The sequence below is a fragment of the Penicillium brevicompactum genome (genome assembly GCF_028827555.1).
Source record: "Penicillium brevicompactum strain IBT 35665 chromosome Unknown utg000005l_segment0_segment0, whole genome shotgun sequence".
Taxonomy (NCBI): domain Eukaryota; kingdom Fungi; phylum Ascomycota; class Eurotiomycetes; order Eurotiales; family Aspergillaceae; genus Penicillium; species Penicillium brevicompactum.
In genome coordinates, this window is record NW_026623208.1 from 3,166,426 (window position 1) to 3,183,052 (window position 16,627).

General features: G+C 50.7%; 6 protein-coding genes across 6 annotated transcripts; 4 read left to right on the plus strand and 2 right to left on the minus strand.

The window, feature by feature from the left end:
• Nucleotides 1-964: 964 nt before the first annotated feature.
• On the plus strand, nucleotides 965-2,841 carry N7506_007044 (NDT80/PhoG-like DNA-binding family protein; the record flags this gene model as incomplete). Its single annotated transcript, XM_056956337.1, has 2 exons — nucleotides 965-1,113; nucleotides 1,224-2,841. The coding sequence occupies 2 exons, from the start codon at nucleotides 965-967 to the stop codon at nucleotides 2,839-2,841; spliced, it is 1,767 nt and encodes a 588-aa protein (XP_056810671.1).
• A 534-nt stretch (nucleotides 2,842-3,375) lies between these two features.
• On the minus strand, nucleotides 3,376-7,851 carry N7506_007045 (cleavage/polyadenylation factor CFT1; the record flags this gene model as incomplete). The annotated part of the gene is made up of 7 exons (XM_056956338.1): nucleotides 3,376-4,459; nucleotides 4,517-4,592; nucleotides 4,644-4,842; nucleotides 4,895-5,245; nucleotides 5,297-5,464; nucleotides 5,516-5,829; nucleotides 5,886-7,851. 7 exons carry the CDS (start codon nucleotides 7,849-7,851, stop codon nucleotides 3,376-3,378), a joined length of 4,158 nt encoding a protein of 1,385 aa, XP_056810672.1.
• A 1,568-nt stretch (nucleotides 7,852-9,419) lies between these two features.
• N7506_007046 (uncharacterized protein) lies at nucleotides 9,420-11,283 on the plus strand (the record flags this gene model as incomplete). The annotated part of the gene is made up of 3 exons (XM_056956339.1): nucleotides 9,420-9,969; nucleotides 10,025-11,032; nucleotides 11,099-11,283. 3 exons carry the CDS (start codon nucleotides 9,420-9,422, stop codon nucleotides 11,281-11,283), a joined length of 1,743 nt encoding a protein of 580 aa, XP_056810673.1.
• Nucleotides 11,284-11,697: 414 nt separating this feature from the next.
• Nucleotides 11,698-12,244, minus strand: N7506_007047 (uncharacterized protein; the record flags this gene model as incomplete). The annotated part of the gene is made up of 3 exons (XM_056956340.1): nucleotides 11,698-11,767; nucleotides 11,826-11,884; nucleotides 11,936-12,244. 3 exons carry the CDS (start codon nucleotides 12,242-12,244, stop codon nucleotides 11,698-11,700), a joined length of 438 nt encoding a protein of 145 aa, XP_056810674.1.
• Nucleotides 12,245-12,636: 392 nt separating this feature from the next.
• N7506_007048 (Atg14 domain-containing protein) lies at nucleotides 12,637-14,279 on the plus strand (the record flags this gene model as incomplete). The annotated part of the gene is made up of 2 exons (XM_056956341.1): nucleotides 12,637-13,261; nucleotides 13,309-14,279. 2 exons carry the CDS (start codon nucleotides 12,637-12,639, stop codon nucleotides 14,277-14,279), a joined length of 1,596 nt encoding a protein of 531 aa, XP_056810675.1.
• A 376-nt stretch (nucleotides 14,280-14,655) lies between these two features.
• N7506_007049 (putative ZIP family zinc transporter) lies at nucleotides 14,656-16,141 on the plus strand (the record flags this gene model as incomplete). The annotated part of the gene is made up of 3 exons (XM_056956342.1): nucleotides 14,656-14,698; nucleotides 14,751-14,930; nucleotides 14,988-16,141. 3 exons carry the CDS (start codon nucleotides 14,656-14,658, stop codon nucleotides 16,139-16,141), a joined length of 1,377 nt encoding a protein of 458 aa, XP_056810676.1.
• Between the last annotated feature and the right edge of the window lie 486 nt (nucleotides 16,142-16,627).

The window sequence follows — 16,627 nt, forward strand, 5'->3', positions numbered from 1 at the left end:
CTCGACTGGTCCTCCGGACCCCGAGAAATCTCGATCCGTATATTGGAGACCGGGAGTATACTGGGATAGTGATATCAAGGCCGTTATATATTGTACTTCGCTAACAGAATAGATTAAGTGGCGTTGGGAGGGTCGACCCGAACCCATTACCCGGTTAGGCAGGTGGGTACAAAGTCAAATTAACGGATAATTATCATTTCTTTATTCTTTATTCTTTATTCTTTTCTTTTCTTTTGATATGTGTACTTCATTGAAGGAGAGTTTGGCTATAAACAGAGACAGTTCCAAGGTTGAGAGGAGAAACAGTACCTTCTCACCGTACCAGGATACCAGTACGCGGTACTCTGCACCGGGAAGATCTTCAGGGCTGCCGAGAGCCGATCAAGTCTTACCCCATCAGGGGGTACTTTGGCCGTGTGAGATGTGAGATACTTTGGCAGTGGGAGGATGTTCTGAGCCAATAGAGTAGGAGAGGAAACTGAACTAATAACTCTCTAATAACTAATAAGTAATAACGAATAAGTAATATCTAATATCTAATATCTTATAATACTTGTATACAAGAATAAGATACTCTAGGCTGAGTCAGCGCTGCGTTCGTTCTCCGCAAAAACCGCGGCTCCACTATTCCCCGAATCCGTTGATCGTTTTGGGTGCAGAAGTCGAGATTCCACTCTCCGGCTCCGGTCCTCGACTTTTCCCTTTGCGATCCTCTCAAATGCCCGCTCCGCTTGCTCTTCCGCCTTAGATCGTGCTCTGTTGGGCTGCTTTTTTCCCCTTCTCACCTCTTACTCACCTCACTCATTCCCACTCTCAACTCTCTCCCTCCCTCTCCCTCTTCTTCTCCCACTCTCCCACTCTCCCAGTCTCTTTCTCACTAACCTACCCTCCCTCGACCTCCCCCCCGAGAGACAATCCTCAACTTCCCCGCATCGCGTGTCTGCAGATCGCACCAGTCCTCACTATGGAGGGCTTCGACACGATGGCGGTGCCGCCATATTTGGCAAGCCCGCTGTCATTAGGGAACTTGCAAGGTGCCGACTATCTCAACGCGATGTCCAGTCTGGATATGCCCGACCATCGGTCTAACTTTGACACCGAGACGTTTGTGAGGTGGGTATTGACAAGCGCCCCCAAGTGGGACGAGAGGGGGTGGATCATCTGCTCCGCCGCGTGCTCGCTCAACGCCCCCAAGGAACCTGTGCTAATGAACCGCAATGTAGCGATGACCTCGCGTTCGCCCCGCCCAGTCTGTCACATCAACTCAGGCCCTTTCCGTCCGTGTATGATGACCCGTTCACCGAGATGGTGGCGCCCTTTGAGCCCGCACCCCAGGAACAACCCCAGGATTCGTCGATCGATCACAACAACAAGCTGCTGAGCTTCTCCATGCCGGTCTATCATTATACGCTGCTCGACTATTCGGTGAGCCGCGTGCAACTATCCGTGTCCGCCCAGTTGCACGGGATGTTTTTTCTCGCCGAATCACCCTACACGACCTCCCCTTCCGAAAACGCCCCGCCCCAGCAAGGCGCCGAATTGACCTGTTACCGCCGCAACCTGTTCCAAATCACCGGATCGGTCACTCTGCCCCGCGGACTGCGCTATATCATGACGGACCAAGGCCGGATCCCCATCCTCGCCCAGGAACTCACCGTGTCAGCCACCGAATCCGTCGAAGGAAACTCGGTGAAGATCATCTCAGTGCCCTGGAAGACCCCCTCTGCAGCCGCCGCCAACTCGGGTCTTGGACCCGAGGAAAATAACCCGAGTACGGGCGCCAAGATTGAGAAGGAGCCGCCCGCGATCCCCCTGGACATCATGGCGGGACAGGATATGGATTCCGACTTTGCGACCTTCCCGATTGCGTGGAAACGCTTGCAGTTCCGTGTCGCGACAGCCAACAACGGCCGTCGCAAGGAGCTTCAGCAGCACTTCGTCGTTCGGCTCAAGGTGATTGCCACCTTGTCCACCGGCGCGAAGATTCCTATCTCAGAAGTACAGTCCGGTCCCGTCATTGTCCGTGGCCGCAGCCCCCGGAACTTCCAGTCTCGCAAGGATCTCCCCCTGAGCGGCAGTGCCGCCGCCTCCCGGAAGAATGCCCAGGCCAACTCTGCAAGCACCTTGAACCGCACGCCAACCAGTGAATCAGTTGCGCGTCGCACAAGCGTGACCCCAGCGAAAACGAAACCCACTGCGCAAAGCAGCTCCCCGGAAACCACCTCGGTGCCCCCGCCCAGTCTGATGCAACAGACCCAAGCGACCCCAGACTGGACGCCCATCCCCCAATCTACATCAAACGTCATGTCCCATGCCCAATCCTTGTATCCTCATTCCAGCCCGGAGCAACTTTCCCAGGTTACAGATTCACAACGGCGCGTCGGTTCCACGGCGTCCGCCGCCCCAATCAACCTTTCCCTGCTGGACGAGGACGACGGCGGAGACCCTAATCTCCATTTCGACCAAAAAATGGTATCTCCCTTCGCCGCCGAGTTGTCGCAGCAGCAGCGCACCCTCAGCCTCGATCAATCCGCTCCTCCTTCAAAGATGCGCAAGCTTTCCCACGCCGTTTCCCAGACTCCGTCACGGAGTGTCACCTCGTCTATGCCGTTGCTGGAAACGGCCAATCTGCCCCAGCCATATGTCTCAGGACTTCCATATGCCAATGAGAGCACAGATCTCCTCTACGAGTACTTCCCTCTGGGCTTGGATGACTGGCAAGCCCCCGTTGACGCGGTCTATCGCCCCCATGTGGTGCATCACACCAATATGCCCGAGATGAAGTTCGTGGCCTCAAGAGGCCGTAGCAAGCGGTACTTTGCCGCCGAAGACGTCTTTTAATCTACAGGCTTTCATGGTGCAAGGTGGCGTTTGGGTCTCTTCTTCTCGCATCTGCTCGGGTGTTTCTTTCTTTTCATATTGTCTTAGTCTTGTTTCTTTTTCTTTTTCTGCTCTTTTCTAGACTTGTGTGTTGCACACAAAAACGTCTTTGAACTTATCGGATATCTCGGCGATTTAGGGATGGGTTTTGGCATATACGATTCCAACAGTTATGGGCGAAATTTTGGCGAACGTGTGTGGTGTTTGGATTTTGATATCCCTGGAATTGGGCTTGGAATTACCCCGGGATTGGTTACTTTTTTTTGGGCGGGTTTTTGGTTATATCCCATATGTTATGATATCACGCTACTTATTCACTTCGTGATGAAGGCGCTCTTGTGTCCAAGATCAATACATTGTCCCATTTTGGGCTGGCCACTTAGCTGACAATTGCACTGTATTTTTCATACTTGAACTTGAACTGTACGCCTTTGTGTTTCCGGAAACAGTAAATGAAGTCCTCAGTCCGCTGCTCCACCTCGACGCTTCCGGCATTCATAGATACCCAAATCCGTCGCCGCTAATACTCTCCAAATCTCCCTTGATTTCCCACTCCGTCGCACCCACCCGGCCTGCAATCTCGGCTTGGCGCTGCTTGCCCATGTTCAGCCACAGGCGTAATAGATTCCCATCGACCATGCCCCGACCCGCGGCCCCGTCGCTTTCCACGGCTCGGAACGCGCGGGCGTTGAGTCCAGCTGGGTGGTCGACGGTGTTGACGAGCTGCGATTGCAACGCAGATAGACGGCGGTAGGATTCCTCAGCCACTGATGTCACGAGGGCTAAGGATCCGTTCTGGGAGGCGACGAGGACTTGATGCTTGGCGTGTGTTTCGTCCACATCCATTGCTTCCTCTGATGGTTCTAGAAGTTCGGAGGAAACGGGCGTACGCGGTAAGAGCATCACAGACGTGGCAAAGTTTCCTGTGTAGAACTTGCTCCTGCTGAGGAGGCGGTCACCGTTGGAAGACTTGGGGTCTTCGGGGTCATATTGTAGGACATGCAGATTGCAGTCGCTGTCTGCGACTAGCATGTAGAGTTTGCTTCCATCTGGGAGGAAGTCTGCGGCGACTACTTCCAGGTATTCGGGGTCTTTACCGAACAGGGACATCCGGTATGGCTCCTCTGAATAGCCGGCGAACCAAAGGCCCTTGACGGCGTCGCCCAGGATGCACATGCCCGTTCCCTTGAGCTCTTTTGCGACATTCACGTAGCATTGCATGTCCATGAAAGCGACGGGGAGGAGACTTCCGTCTTCTTTCAGGCCTCGGACCATACACTTTTGTCCTTGGGCTACAATGATGAATCCCTGTCCGCCAATGCCAGATAGAGCGGTCACAGCGCCCTTGACAGATTCCTTGCCAATTAGTTTCAGCTTCCGACCGGTCTCGGGCTTCTCAGGGTCTGGGACCACGTTGATCACGTCGAAGACATAGATCGTTCCGCGGGATGGCATATCTTCGCCCTTGGCAATAGCCGTTCCAACGACTATGAGATCCTTGCGCTCATGTGTATTTTCCGAAATCTCAATGTTCACATTCTTCACTGCTGTGATTTGCTCATCCGCGTCCAACGGGTAGCTATAAAGGTTAGCGGGGTTCATTTGTGAGTTCAGTAGCTAGTCTCGATGGTCTTACCTGTCAATAATGGTCCATGTCTTTGGGCTGACGACCTTGATTGAGCTTTCGGGAATCTGGGGACAGAACGATAGCTCTAAAAAATTGATTAGTGAGACAGCAACGAGTCAAACAAGTATATACGGACCTTCTCCGCGCCATTCGGGATGCAAATCGTCGGCTTCCGGTAGCTTGAAGTCTGCTGGGCGACTGGCGCCGATAACATAGGTTTCAGAAGATGTTGAATAAGCCAGGAAGTCAACTTGTTCTTCAAGTGGAATTTGGCGCAATGGCCACGGGTAGTCAAACTGAGTCTGTGGGGGCAATTGACAGACGCGTACGACGTTCTAGGATAGTGTTAGTGGACATTGCAAAGCCAGCAAGCTAGGTACCTCTTACCTGAGAATCCGCATAGACGAATCCAACTTCACAGCCAGCTTCGGCTGAATCGAAGCTACTTAGCCAACGTGTGAAGCCTCCTCGGAGACGACTTATGTGTGGTTGACTTTTGGCCGTTCTTAAGATAAAGCTGGGTGAGGCTCCAGGCATGAAGACCGCGCTAAAGCCCGAGATGTTGGGGAGAATTCTCATAGGCCTGAAGCGCTGTTGATCGTCAGTTTGCGAGGAAGTGTCTGGGAGGACACTGTTTGGTTGTCTGAAGAACTGTAGGCGACGCGTTGATTCCCCATCAGTACTTGTGGGGACGAATGTTGGTTTGTAGATGATGAGCTCATCGTTGTCAGTCCGAACCTATGATTTTTGAGTTAGACCGGATCATATGAGCAATAGCGAGTTTCTTACTATGAGATAGGGTGAAGTAGTCGATGTATCACCCAGATCTGCGATCACAAATTCGGAAAGAGTTTCTCGTATATTAGATCGTTTGGGGGGATCGGTGGACAGGACGGGTGGTAAACAGTCGACGCCTTGGATGACAGCGAGCAACTTCATATCGGAAAGTCGGAATAACTGTACTTCAATTAGATCATGATCCGAATGTGTTGCATGGCGAGAGCCTACCGATAACCTGCACTCTGGGTCTAAGAGACACAAAAGCATCTCATTTTTACCTGCGTCCTTTGAGGGTGAACCTTCCGCATCGAATGCTTGGAGTTTATCATGATAAAGGCAGCCAGAGCGCCATTGAGATGTGCTGATTTCATCTGGGAGCGAAACCTCGTCAAGGTCTCCACTCTCATCTGCCTGCAACAATAGCACAGACGCATCGTCTCGGATAATCATGAGGTAGGGATCAATGAAGCTTGCACTGACAGCCACGCGCTCCTCACTGACTTCTTCATCCCAGACAGGATAGATTTGTGAGAGTCCCAAGTCTATCAATTTCGACCATTAGCTCGTGCAAACACCTCCAGTTGAAACAAGTAAATACCTATGTCGTAGCTTCGGACCTCGTTCCGCAGAACCTGAACTAGACGAGTGTCGCCAGCCAGAGATCCTATCTCGATGGTACATTCTTCGTTGGGGTTGAACTCGGATGCCTTGAAAGAGTTGAGGCCTTGATCTTCCACTAAGTAGATGTCATTCGCCTCCTGATCGGGCCCTGTAAGTCGCGAAGTGATGACATATTGCCGAGTTTGATGTTCAACTGTGTTGGGTGCTCCTTTCCCTTGAGTTGTAGTGACACTGGCCGACCAAACTCCATCTGCGTCGTCGACTTCCAAAGACATGATTGTCAAGGGGTCAATCTCACGCTTGATGACGACCAGGCCGCCGCCTCGATCAGAGCCTTGAGATGCCACCAACTCTAATTCGGCAGCGATTCCATCAGTTGTCTGCGGATTTCTCACATTTGGAAGAGCTTTGCCTAAAGTGATGTCTCTCAAAGGCCCAATGCTGGGAAGCTGGTCATTCAGACGAAGGTTATAGTATTGAGGTGTTGAGCTGTCATTGCCAATGCGGCCATCGTTGTGTGCAGGCCCTGGCGCCGAAGAATACAGGTCATCATCCTCCATCTGATCATCGTCTGAAAGGTCGTCAATGCCGTCATCGGCCTGTTTGGATTCAAGTCGAGCCTTTTTAGAAGCAGAAGATGTATGGGACCATTCGAGAAGCACCGAATCAGCCTCCTCGCTACCAAAGAATACGTTTCCATCTCCAAAACAAGTGGAACACGAGGCTGCTGACTTCAGGATGTTTCCCCCTGCGTTCTGCTGGAGAAGATGAACAGTCATGCCAGAGACAGATCGCCCATCGAGTTTGAATTTAATCAACGCTGTGTCACCAGAAGCAAGCGCTAGAATCAAATCTCCACTATCACCACCTAGTCGTTCTACCACGCAGCCTTCGAGACGCAAGCTCAAGTCTGACTGGTCGGTCATTGAAAATGCAGAACTCTGTCTCGAGAACTCATTGACTCCCACTGCATTGGTTTTACCAGCTTGATCAACATGAATTATCTCATTCGACCCAATGAGCAGCGCGCCTCCGACTGGGAGCGGCAATGCCACGACCTTGAAGAGGTCACTCGGTAGACGAGCCACGGAGAGAAGTGTTGTAGATGCACGCTGCTCGAGGTCCAGGGTGAAAACCGCGTAAAACACCACATCCTTTCTCTCGTGGAGGAGAGCGGTGGACGTCGCAACCTGGGAGTACAAGATGCCAAATGTGGGCTCCCGATATTCGTAGAGGAATGCAAGACTTATGGGGTGGAGCAATGACGGATCCAGTGCTGTTAATGGCAAAACAAAAGATGATGCATAGGGTGTTCGGTGTATCTGGCCATCTTTTTTCTGCTCGAGTTCTTTGCCAGAACCCTCACTTGGACGTTCCCCATCAAGCTCTGAGTCGTAATCATCCATGACTAAATCATCACCCGCTTGATGGAAGGGTATTATGGCGAGGTTGCGGATACCAAAGTTGTACACGGCACATCTGCTGCTTGGGTCAACGCTGAGAATGCTCCCACATCGGCTGAGGTCAGGCACCCAGGGGCTGCGGGTCAGATCATCCCGCTCATAGTAATGAATGGATATAGTGGAAATCCCATCGCGCTCTGGGTCCCACTCAATCAGGCTGAGCTTCGCATTGCGCACAGCTATGAGAATGGCCTCTCCGCCACTCTTGGTGTTCAAGATCTTAACTCGGCTCAAATCAGTGACTGTTCCGGATAACGGATATTCTTTTTCCAAGACCAATTTCGTCTCCGGCTGAGAAAATTGAGCTGAAGAAATCTCCGAGCTGTCACTGGCTGTCTCTGAGGACGTTTTGACCAAAGAGAAGATTTGCAATAGAGAGGTCCTGATGATAATCAAGTTGTTGGCCGTTGCTGAAATGAACGGAGCCGACACAGCGTGGGTGACTCCCGTCGGGGGCAGGAGCTCTGTGTAGCACTGCATTTTGAAGGGTATCTCGCAACCAAGGTTGTGAGGCCAGGTGTGCTTGGAAGCCTTTAAAGAGCTAAACTGTGTTTTTGGTATGGATGGATATGCGCATTGCAATTGTGAACTCCGGGGGCAGGAGGCCTCAAGGAAAGCAAGGCACCAGCAAGCTCAAAGGGTAGTCCAGATGACGGTGTGTCTCAAAGCATAGCACGTGTGAGAGCAAGATTGATATTGACCTGTCTCGAGTCGCGTCTGTAGCTCGGCGGACGGAGATCAGAGCGGTCTACCTCTTAGTAATCACCGTATAGATTACCTGTAAGGGAAATCTGGCAGAATTCGGGTGGGTCACTTTATTCTGCCTCAGGCATATACTGCCTCAGGCATAAACAAGATTTACTCAATTCATTAGATTGATGGGATAGGGCAAAGGTACTTCATAACTTTGTAAGACAAAATTAATCGTATTCATAATAGCTACTGTGTTTTCCATAAGATCCTGTGAGAGCAAGGAAAGAATATGTCTCCAGTTAACATTCTCTCAGTAAGACGAGGATCAGACTCTTTCGAATACGCCCTTCATGCCATGCCATGATAATCATCTCCTAGCCTGGTACTCCGCACTGGAAGGTCGAGTATTACAGCAACGGGTTCTGCAAGGATTCGCCGAGCACAAATTATCGACAGTTCTATATTCGCGGACTCAGACTCTTGGTCCAGTTGATAGAGATCAAAGTGAGTACCGCTCAGGCTACTTGCCAACTTTTAGTCCGATCTGCTGGACAGGCAGTATAAGACCTCCGGGTCATCTCTTTGGTTCTGGCATGGGTGATTCGAGCAGCCGTGGTGTCCATGATTAGGTTGCACGAGTTCGGACGTTACCTTGTTAGTACGAGCCTTTGGTAGTGAACATGGTGCTTTGGGGATTGGTGTTCCCAATTGCACGCAGATCTTGTGATGATTGTAAGGAGGGGATTTGAGATTTTCAAAGTCAGTTCTCCCAGTGCATGAGTGTTCTCATTCGTCATCCTGGGCACCCAAGGTGAAACGCTGGATGTCTCCACGCCCTCTGATCTTGCTCTGGCGAGTGGCCAACACCGATTGGCATAATGGACTGTAAATAAGGATTTGGAGGTCCCTAGCCGATCTGATCAGAGAGTTTCTTGGTCACTTGATCGACGAGACTGCTGGTCGAGTAGGAAACTTGAGAAGGGCTGGACAGCAATTTGAAGATAGTACTCGCCAGTATCCGGCCACGCGTGTGACTGATACATTGTGATACATTTGAGGTCTCAGATTGACCTATAGAGTCACGAAAATTCTTGTCGCCAGCTGTCATAGCAGTGGTGAAAGGGTAAGGTCGAGACAAGAGTGGGTCTCCCAAGCTAACTGCCAAGTCAAACTCACCGCTTTTGTACACTTCCTAAATAGGCTTAACGCGGATCAGCAATGACGACACAAGCCATGCCTACCTTCCGCAGGATCGTTTTGATCTGATCTGACTCGTGAATCTTGATCATTTCCTTTTTCTTCAGGAATTTTGATGACTGGAAGATTCAGTAAACAGTGAAGTGCACATCTTCACCATGGCGCTTCTACAAACTTCGCTCATATGGATCGTGTACGCGGTGGTGGTGGCTGTTTTACTGGCAGTCGCATCAGTGTTTATCTATGTCTACCAAACTCCCCGCGATCGATCACCGTCTGTTACACTGACCTGCATCATCTCAATTACCAGTCTCCTGGCAACGGTGCTCCTACTACCGGTTGATGTCGCGTTAGTATCATCAACAACCTCTTCCAAACTGGGCCAGCGCAAGGATTGGGCAACACAAGATGTTGTTGATAAGATCACCTACTCCTTGACAATTATCTATTACCTTCTTTATTCTTTGGATGCCCTCCTTTGCCTGCTGGTCATTCCCTTTACATACTTCTGGTATGAGGAATACGATGAGGTTGCGGCGGAGTCGGGTGAACAGACCGTGGGTCAACGGGTCTGGGGTGCCCTCAAATACACACTGAGCTTTGTTGTGGTTGTGGTTATCTTGTTCTTGGTCGGTTTCTTTGTCCCACTGTCCCGGGACAAGAATGACATGGATCTGGACTATTTCAAGCGCCTTTTGACGGAGAACCGTGAGTATCCAACTTCCATGAACCAGAAAGACAGGACTAATGACGATTCTTGAAGATGGCGAGCGCGCGTTGACTTTTGGTCTTGGACTGTTGATGACTGTTGGACTTTTCCTCTATGTCCTGTATACTTCAGTGGGACTAGCACTTCTGCCAATCAGTCTCATCAAGACCGCACCGTCAATTTCCAGTGCTACATTGCGAGCCAGCAGCGCACAGCAATTGGAGACCAACCAAGAAAGACAGCGACAGCTCGAGGGCCGGTGTGCCGGGGACCCCGAGCTTCTATCTTCGAAAGACCGTCGAGAACTCGATACACTGGTGAGGGAAGAAAGAACGCTCATCCGGCGCCAGCGTCTAGCCGAGGAGTCTCAAGGCGAAGGGCGGAGCTGGTTGATGAAGGCATGGTACAAGATTGGGGCGGTGTTGCGTCCTTTCAAGCTTCTGGGTGGCATCCTGCTGCTCTTCCTCGCTTTCGTCACTTGGGTATCTATGCTTTTGACGTCAATCGACAAAGCCAAGAACTCGATCTGCAAGCATCGCTGTGGATACATCCTCGCCCATGTCAACATCTTCAATCCCATCAACTGGGCGCTTGTCAAATCAGCAAAGGTCTTCCCTATCGACTATGCTATTTTCACACTGCTCGTCCTGTTATTCTTCTGCAGCTCTGTTGTCGGGATTGCAGTGGTCGGAATCCGTTTCCTGTGGATAAAGATCTTCCAGATTCGGAACGGTCACACATCCCCCCAGGCTTTGCTCCTAGCCACTGCCATGTTGATGCTGATCATTCTGGCACTGAACTATTCCATTTCAATGGTAGTTGCGCCCCAGTATGCCACATTCGGTCCACAAACGTTCTGTGATCGAGCTCCCGGGACTTTCATTGGAAAGCCGGATTGCTCGAATAGCCCAGAACTCATCAAGCCGTGCTCCGAGGTGGCCAAGAACCCAAGCGCACAGCAAGTCTGCACACCTAGTGTCGTCAGCACTTTCTTGAATCGGGTCACTCTGAACTATCCATTCTTTGGTGCTGTGTTCTTCTGGGCCCAGTTCTTTTTCCTAGGTAAGATTCGTGTCAAGCCATCCTCAAGTTTACCCTCAGGACATTGCGCTAACTGTCGTCTCGCAGGATTGTATTTGATTGTGTTTGTCACTTCTCTGCTCCGTTCACCGAAACTGGACGAGGCGCAGCTCGACGAAGATGCCGAGGAGGCCGAAGAAGAAGGCTTGCTGGCCAATACGGGCAGACGCTTCAATGCTAGCTGGCAAGATATAACAGGACGATCAGGCCGCAATGAGCGCTCCCAAGGATGATCAAATAGCTCTGTGTATCGAGTCAACACTTCCGAAACAACATGAATTAGCACCACCTTCAGTTTACGATGCGAGGATATCTCAATGTGCTCTTGATGAATATGTCAGCATTATTGTTTTTTTTTTTTTTTTTTTCCTTTTTCGCCTCTCGCGCTTGAAGATCATTTACCGGAGGTATGAATCAGATTCTGTATGATTATTCGCATTTTCCTCCTATGGTGTCGTTCCGGAACCTCCTTGGTAAAAGTAATGTAGTTATACAGTAGTTCGTAAGTTCGTAATTGTCGTTGCGATCATAATCTCAGATCTTCAGTTGATCGTTCAGCAATGCCAACGCATTCTGAAAGGCCTTCACCACCTCTGCGTCTTTGAAAGAAATGAGTGGTCAGATCTCTGGCACCAAGAGATGATGGCTTACAGTGCTTTTTTTTTGTTCTCCACATTGACTTCGGAATTCTGGACGTGCTGCATTTGGGTCTTGAACCTGCAGAATGTTCAGTATTTGCTTGGGGGATGCACCAAATTGAGACTGCAAGTCTCACCTTTTCAGGGCCCTGCTCTCATCCTGTGAGACGGTTGTCTGAGACCAGGCCATGAAAACCTGTAAAAACAATCAGATATACAGATCACAGATGAGAAGTGTGACCTTTACCTCCATGAGTTTTGCGGTTTCAAGGCGTAGATTCTCCTCAACTCGACCATGCTGTTCCATCGCATCGGCGTACTTATCCTGCAGTTGGTCCCAGTCACAGTCTTCGAGACCATCCGTCAGGTGAGAAACAAATGGATATTCATCACGAGCAGCAGCAGGAGCAGAAGTAGAATTTGCGTCCTCGGGCTGCTGGGGGCTGATACGTCCTTGGGGACCTCCACTGTCTGGGCTTTTGCTCTCTTGGCTAGCGCGTGGCGAAAGTGCCCCAGGTCGGGGAATTTTGCTGATTCTATTGGGAGTTGACTGCATAGTGAGTCTTCAGGGATTATGCAGTCCAGCAAAATGGAGGCTCTTCGGTCATATGGAGGAGGTTTGTTTTGATGCCAGAAAGATAAGATCGCGATAAGCGAGCGGTCTAAGAAGCGGTCACACCGTCGGGTGACGACATCGGACTCTTGTCTCTCTTTTCCTCTCTCTCGCTTCTTTCCACCAGGGGAGATTATCACGGATACCTCCGCTCCGAGGTCTATCTCTCTTATACGTTATATGAGTCATGTGGGATTTGTATCTCTTTGGCAACCCTCTCACTTCTCTATATGGTCCGCGGCGGCGACTCAAGTAGCACCCATCTCCACCGGACGCAACATGGACATTTGCCTTATTTCTAAGAGCTATCGAAAATACCACAGAAACTGTTTGCGATGAGCTGTTCTATATGCTCACGTGTTTCTCATCCTCACCTTCCATTCCACTGTCCGACATGCGCTCGCAACCAGCTGTATCAACTGCGTATCGAAAGCACCCGAGTGCTGTTAGAGAAGGAGGCTCTTGGGAAACAAATTGAGATCGCTGTTACTCAAGATGGTACCCGGGGTCGAAAGTCAGCCCAACAGGAGCCACTCGATACAGATAATGATTCATCGCCCCGATGGGCCCTTCAGACGACAAACAGCAATTATGCCGAGTCTTTGGCAAGGAGGGAATCTCTTGCGCACCAAATTGAGTCTTTGAAATCGGAGGCCGAGGCCAAAAAATCCGAGATCACGCGGCGCAAAGAAATTCTAGCTCGCAGACGCTCGGATGCGGAGTCCGCCAAATATCAACTAGGTGAGCGAGAAGCCGGGACTCTGGCAAGTGTTCAGAATACCAGCAAGCGGGTAGAGCATGTATGGCACAATCTCCACAACAAAACGGCCGAGTCTCGGATTTACCTATGCCGGGAGGTTGCCAATCTCTATGGCTTGCGGAAAGCCACCAAGAAAGGCCAAGAGCGGGAGAGCTACGTACTTGGGGGCGATTTCGTCGTTGATTTGAGGGAGATGAATGGTAAGGAGATCACCATCGGGCCTTATACATCGACTTACATCAAACAGGAATCCCACACGAGCAAATATCCACCTCTCTCTCAAACATCGCTCACCTTCTCATGATTGTCTCACATTACCTGTCCCTGAGGCTACCTGCCGAAATTACTCTCCCTCACAGAAACTACCCTGTTCCCACAATATACACACCTTCGGCATCTTATCGGTCGCGTGATGCCCAAACCAGGTTCGATTACCAGTCCTCATCTAGTCCAGCAACATCAAGAACGATGGACCCACGCCCTCACACACCACGCCCACGCCCTCTCTCCATTGGGAAACCATTACCCAAACTCGCCAAGGATGACTTTGCGACATACACCCTCTTCCTGGAGGGGGCTACACTGTTAGCATGGAACGTTGCATGGTTATGTCGCACTCAGGGGATTAGCATCTCCTCTGACTCTTGGGAGGAAGTTTGTGACATTGGCAAAAACCTGTGGCAACTACTGGTAGCTCCGCCCGCTCACCCCTCAACCTTGATGCGAGCCTTTGCTGGCCGAGACACGCAAACACAGTTGAAGCCTGGCAAAGACTCACCCAGAACCACCATTCAACGGACCACCTCCTTTGCCATGCTAGGCCACTATTCTCATGGGACCGCACATTCTTTCCTGGGGGCATCAGAAGGCGTGGACTTCATGCGAATGTGGAAGCTCCCAACGCCGACCAAGATAGCGGACAAGCTAAAGTCGAATCTTCTCGGTGAAATGGCCAGTGCGGAATGGGAGCTGCTTGAAGAGAAAGAATGGGGCGATGCAGTTGCGGAATCCCATCAAGCTGTTGCGCATCCCCCCAAGTCTATTGTACCAGGCTCTCAGGCTGGGTCTCAGGCCAATACAGCAGAGAGCGTCACTAGTGGCAGGACTCCAAGTTCAAAAACAAGGATCGATTCTGTCAAAGATCCAGGTGGGGAGGGTTCAGATGCCCGTCCCAAAGGCAAAGGCACCAAAGGTTGGACCAAAGTGGGCACCAGATAGAAATGGATCCACGGCCATATTACCATACTATAATGAATCAATTGAACCTGTGTATAAGATAGTCATTGTATTTGAAGTCGAACGCCAAACACCAAAAGAAATGATGCTGTACAAAGTCCCGCCCACGTGCGTCGATAAAGACTTAGTAAGCGGCCAGGGGAGCCCTGGGAGCTTCAACTTCCGACTCTGCTGCTAGTCTGGCCTTGGTGTGTTTCGGAATATGTTCATGCGCTGTCAGCATCTTTGCTGATCTAGTGTCTCTGCGGTATAACATTCTCCAAACTCAATTGCGTACATCCTCTCCAGCCTCGGTGACGATCAGCCCCTCTCTCGACCTTGAATTGATATGACCTTCCGGACAACTTGAGACACCAAAATGCAGAATGACCAGCCTTGGAATATAAATGACTTATCTTCGGGTTGGTATTCCCTGGTCGATCGTGATGAAAAGGTAGCTAACATTGGCGGCAGACGTGAAGAGAGCTCTCGCGGCAATTGCAGAGCTACCCGATGCTGTCTTGAAGGCAGAGCTTCTGCGACGAGATGGCACGTCAGATGAGACTCCATCATGCGGCTCGAAATCTCGCGGGGCCTATAATACCCCATTGCACGTCATGGCACTATTCCTCATCCTTGTGCTCAGTACTCTAGGTAGGCACTACGTCCCCCCTTTGACGCTGGCTATAGCTAACCATCAGTCTATCATAGCGTGTTCCTTTCCAGTTCTTGCCCACCGATTCCCGCGGCTTCCAATCCCCCGTCGCTTCCTATTCATATCCAGACACTTCGGAACAGGTGTCTTGATTGCGACAGCATTTGTACACCTACTTCCCACCGCGTTCATGTCCTTGACTGATCCATGTCTTCCTCGATTTTGGAGTCAATCATATCGTGCCATGGCTGGATTTGTAGCAATGATTTCGGTATTTGCCGTTGTTATTGTAGAGATGTTCTTTGCCATGAAAGGCGCGAAGCACATCCATGGAAGTGAATATGATAATCTTATCGGCGAGGTTGGGCGTGACTCAATCAGTCTGAGCGGAGATCAAGATGAATATTCGAGGCTTGAAGCCCGACAGGTTTCGGACAATATTAACTTGGATCACGTGGGCCACAAGCCTCAGTCGCGGGCGACAAGAGCTTCAGGCTCGTCTCATGAATATGACCGCTCTCCTTTGTCGGATACATCAGGGGACAAGGATGACGAACTTGCCGACCTCGATGGTCTGGATGATTATATGGATGATGATCAACAGCCCATCAACGGGCAAGCGGACCGGTCCGCGCAGCCTCACCGTCGTCATAGATCGCAGATGAGCGCAAGCCACCGCCCAACTGGGTCGGACGTCCCTCTCGTGAATCCGCAGCGCCAGCTTCTGCAATGTCTTCTGTTGGAGGCCGGAATCTTGTTCCACAGCATCTTCATTGGAATGGCACTAAGTGTGGCAACTGGCACCTCATTTGTTGTCCTCTTGATTGCAATCAGCTTCCATCAGACCTTCGAGGGCTTTGCCCTTGGGTCGCGAATTGCATCGCTCATCCCAGATCTCTTCGCCCCGGATTCGATGAAGCCCTGGCTCATGTGTCTTGCCTACGGGACCACGACTCCCCTGGGCCAAGCTATCGGATTGGTCTTGCACAACATGTATGATCCTGCAAGCACCACAGGCCTTTTGATGGTTGGTGTGACAAATGCCATCAGCAGCGGTCTGTTGCTGTTCGCTGGCTTGGTAGAACTGCTGGCAGAAGACTTCCTGAGTGAATCTAGCTACGAGACTCTCAAGGGCAGACGGCGTGTCGAGGCCTGTGTATCTGTTGCGGGAGGTGCCCTTCTCATGGCGCTCGTTGGTGCTTTCGCTTGAAAGCGCAGATCATGGTTTGGTCTCAAACATATCCTTGTTCCACGAAACAACCTCTTCATCCCACCAATGTATCATATCACTCACAGCCATTTCCACAATGGTTGCAACGGGATCACCTCCCTTGATCAAACCTAGATTCATCCTTCCGCGATTCATCCTTCCGCGCACTGGGTCCATCTATAATGTCATATCTGAAGGAATCTGATTCAAAAGCTAGCACTCAATTCTCTTGATTCGGCACCTTGTTGGGAGTTCACGGTTTTCTAAAGGCTTTGGGATATTAGGCAAAGAAAGATCGCGCTTGCTCAGATATAGCTGCAAGTGAGACTGGTGCTTGTCAAGGATTAGGACAGGCCTAGGAGCCGCGCTGGCCCACGGCTAAGGGTAACCTTGGGTATTTCAACAAAATTTCGAAATCAAAAATACTCAAGCAGAACACTAAGAAGGCTGGCAACTATGGAGTAGACTTTTGTAAGACTACCTCAT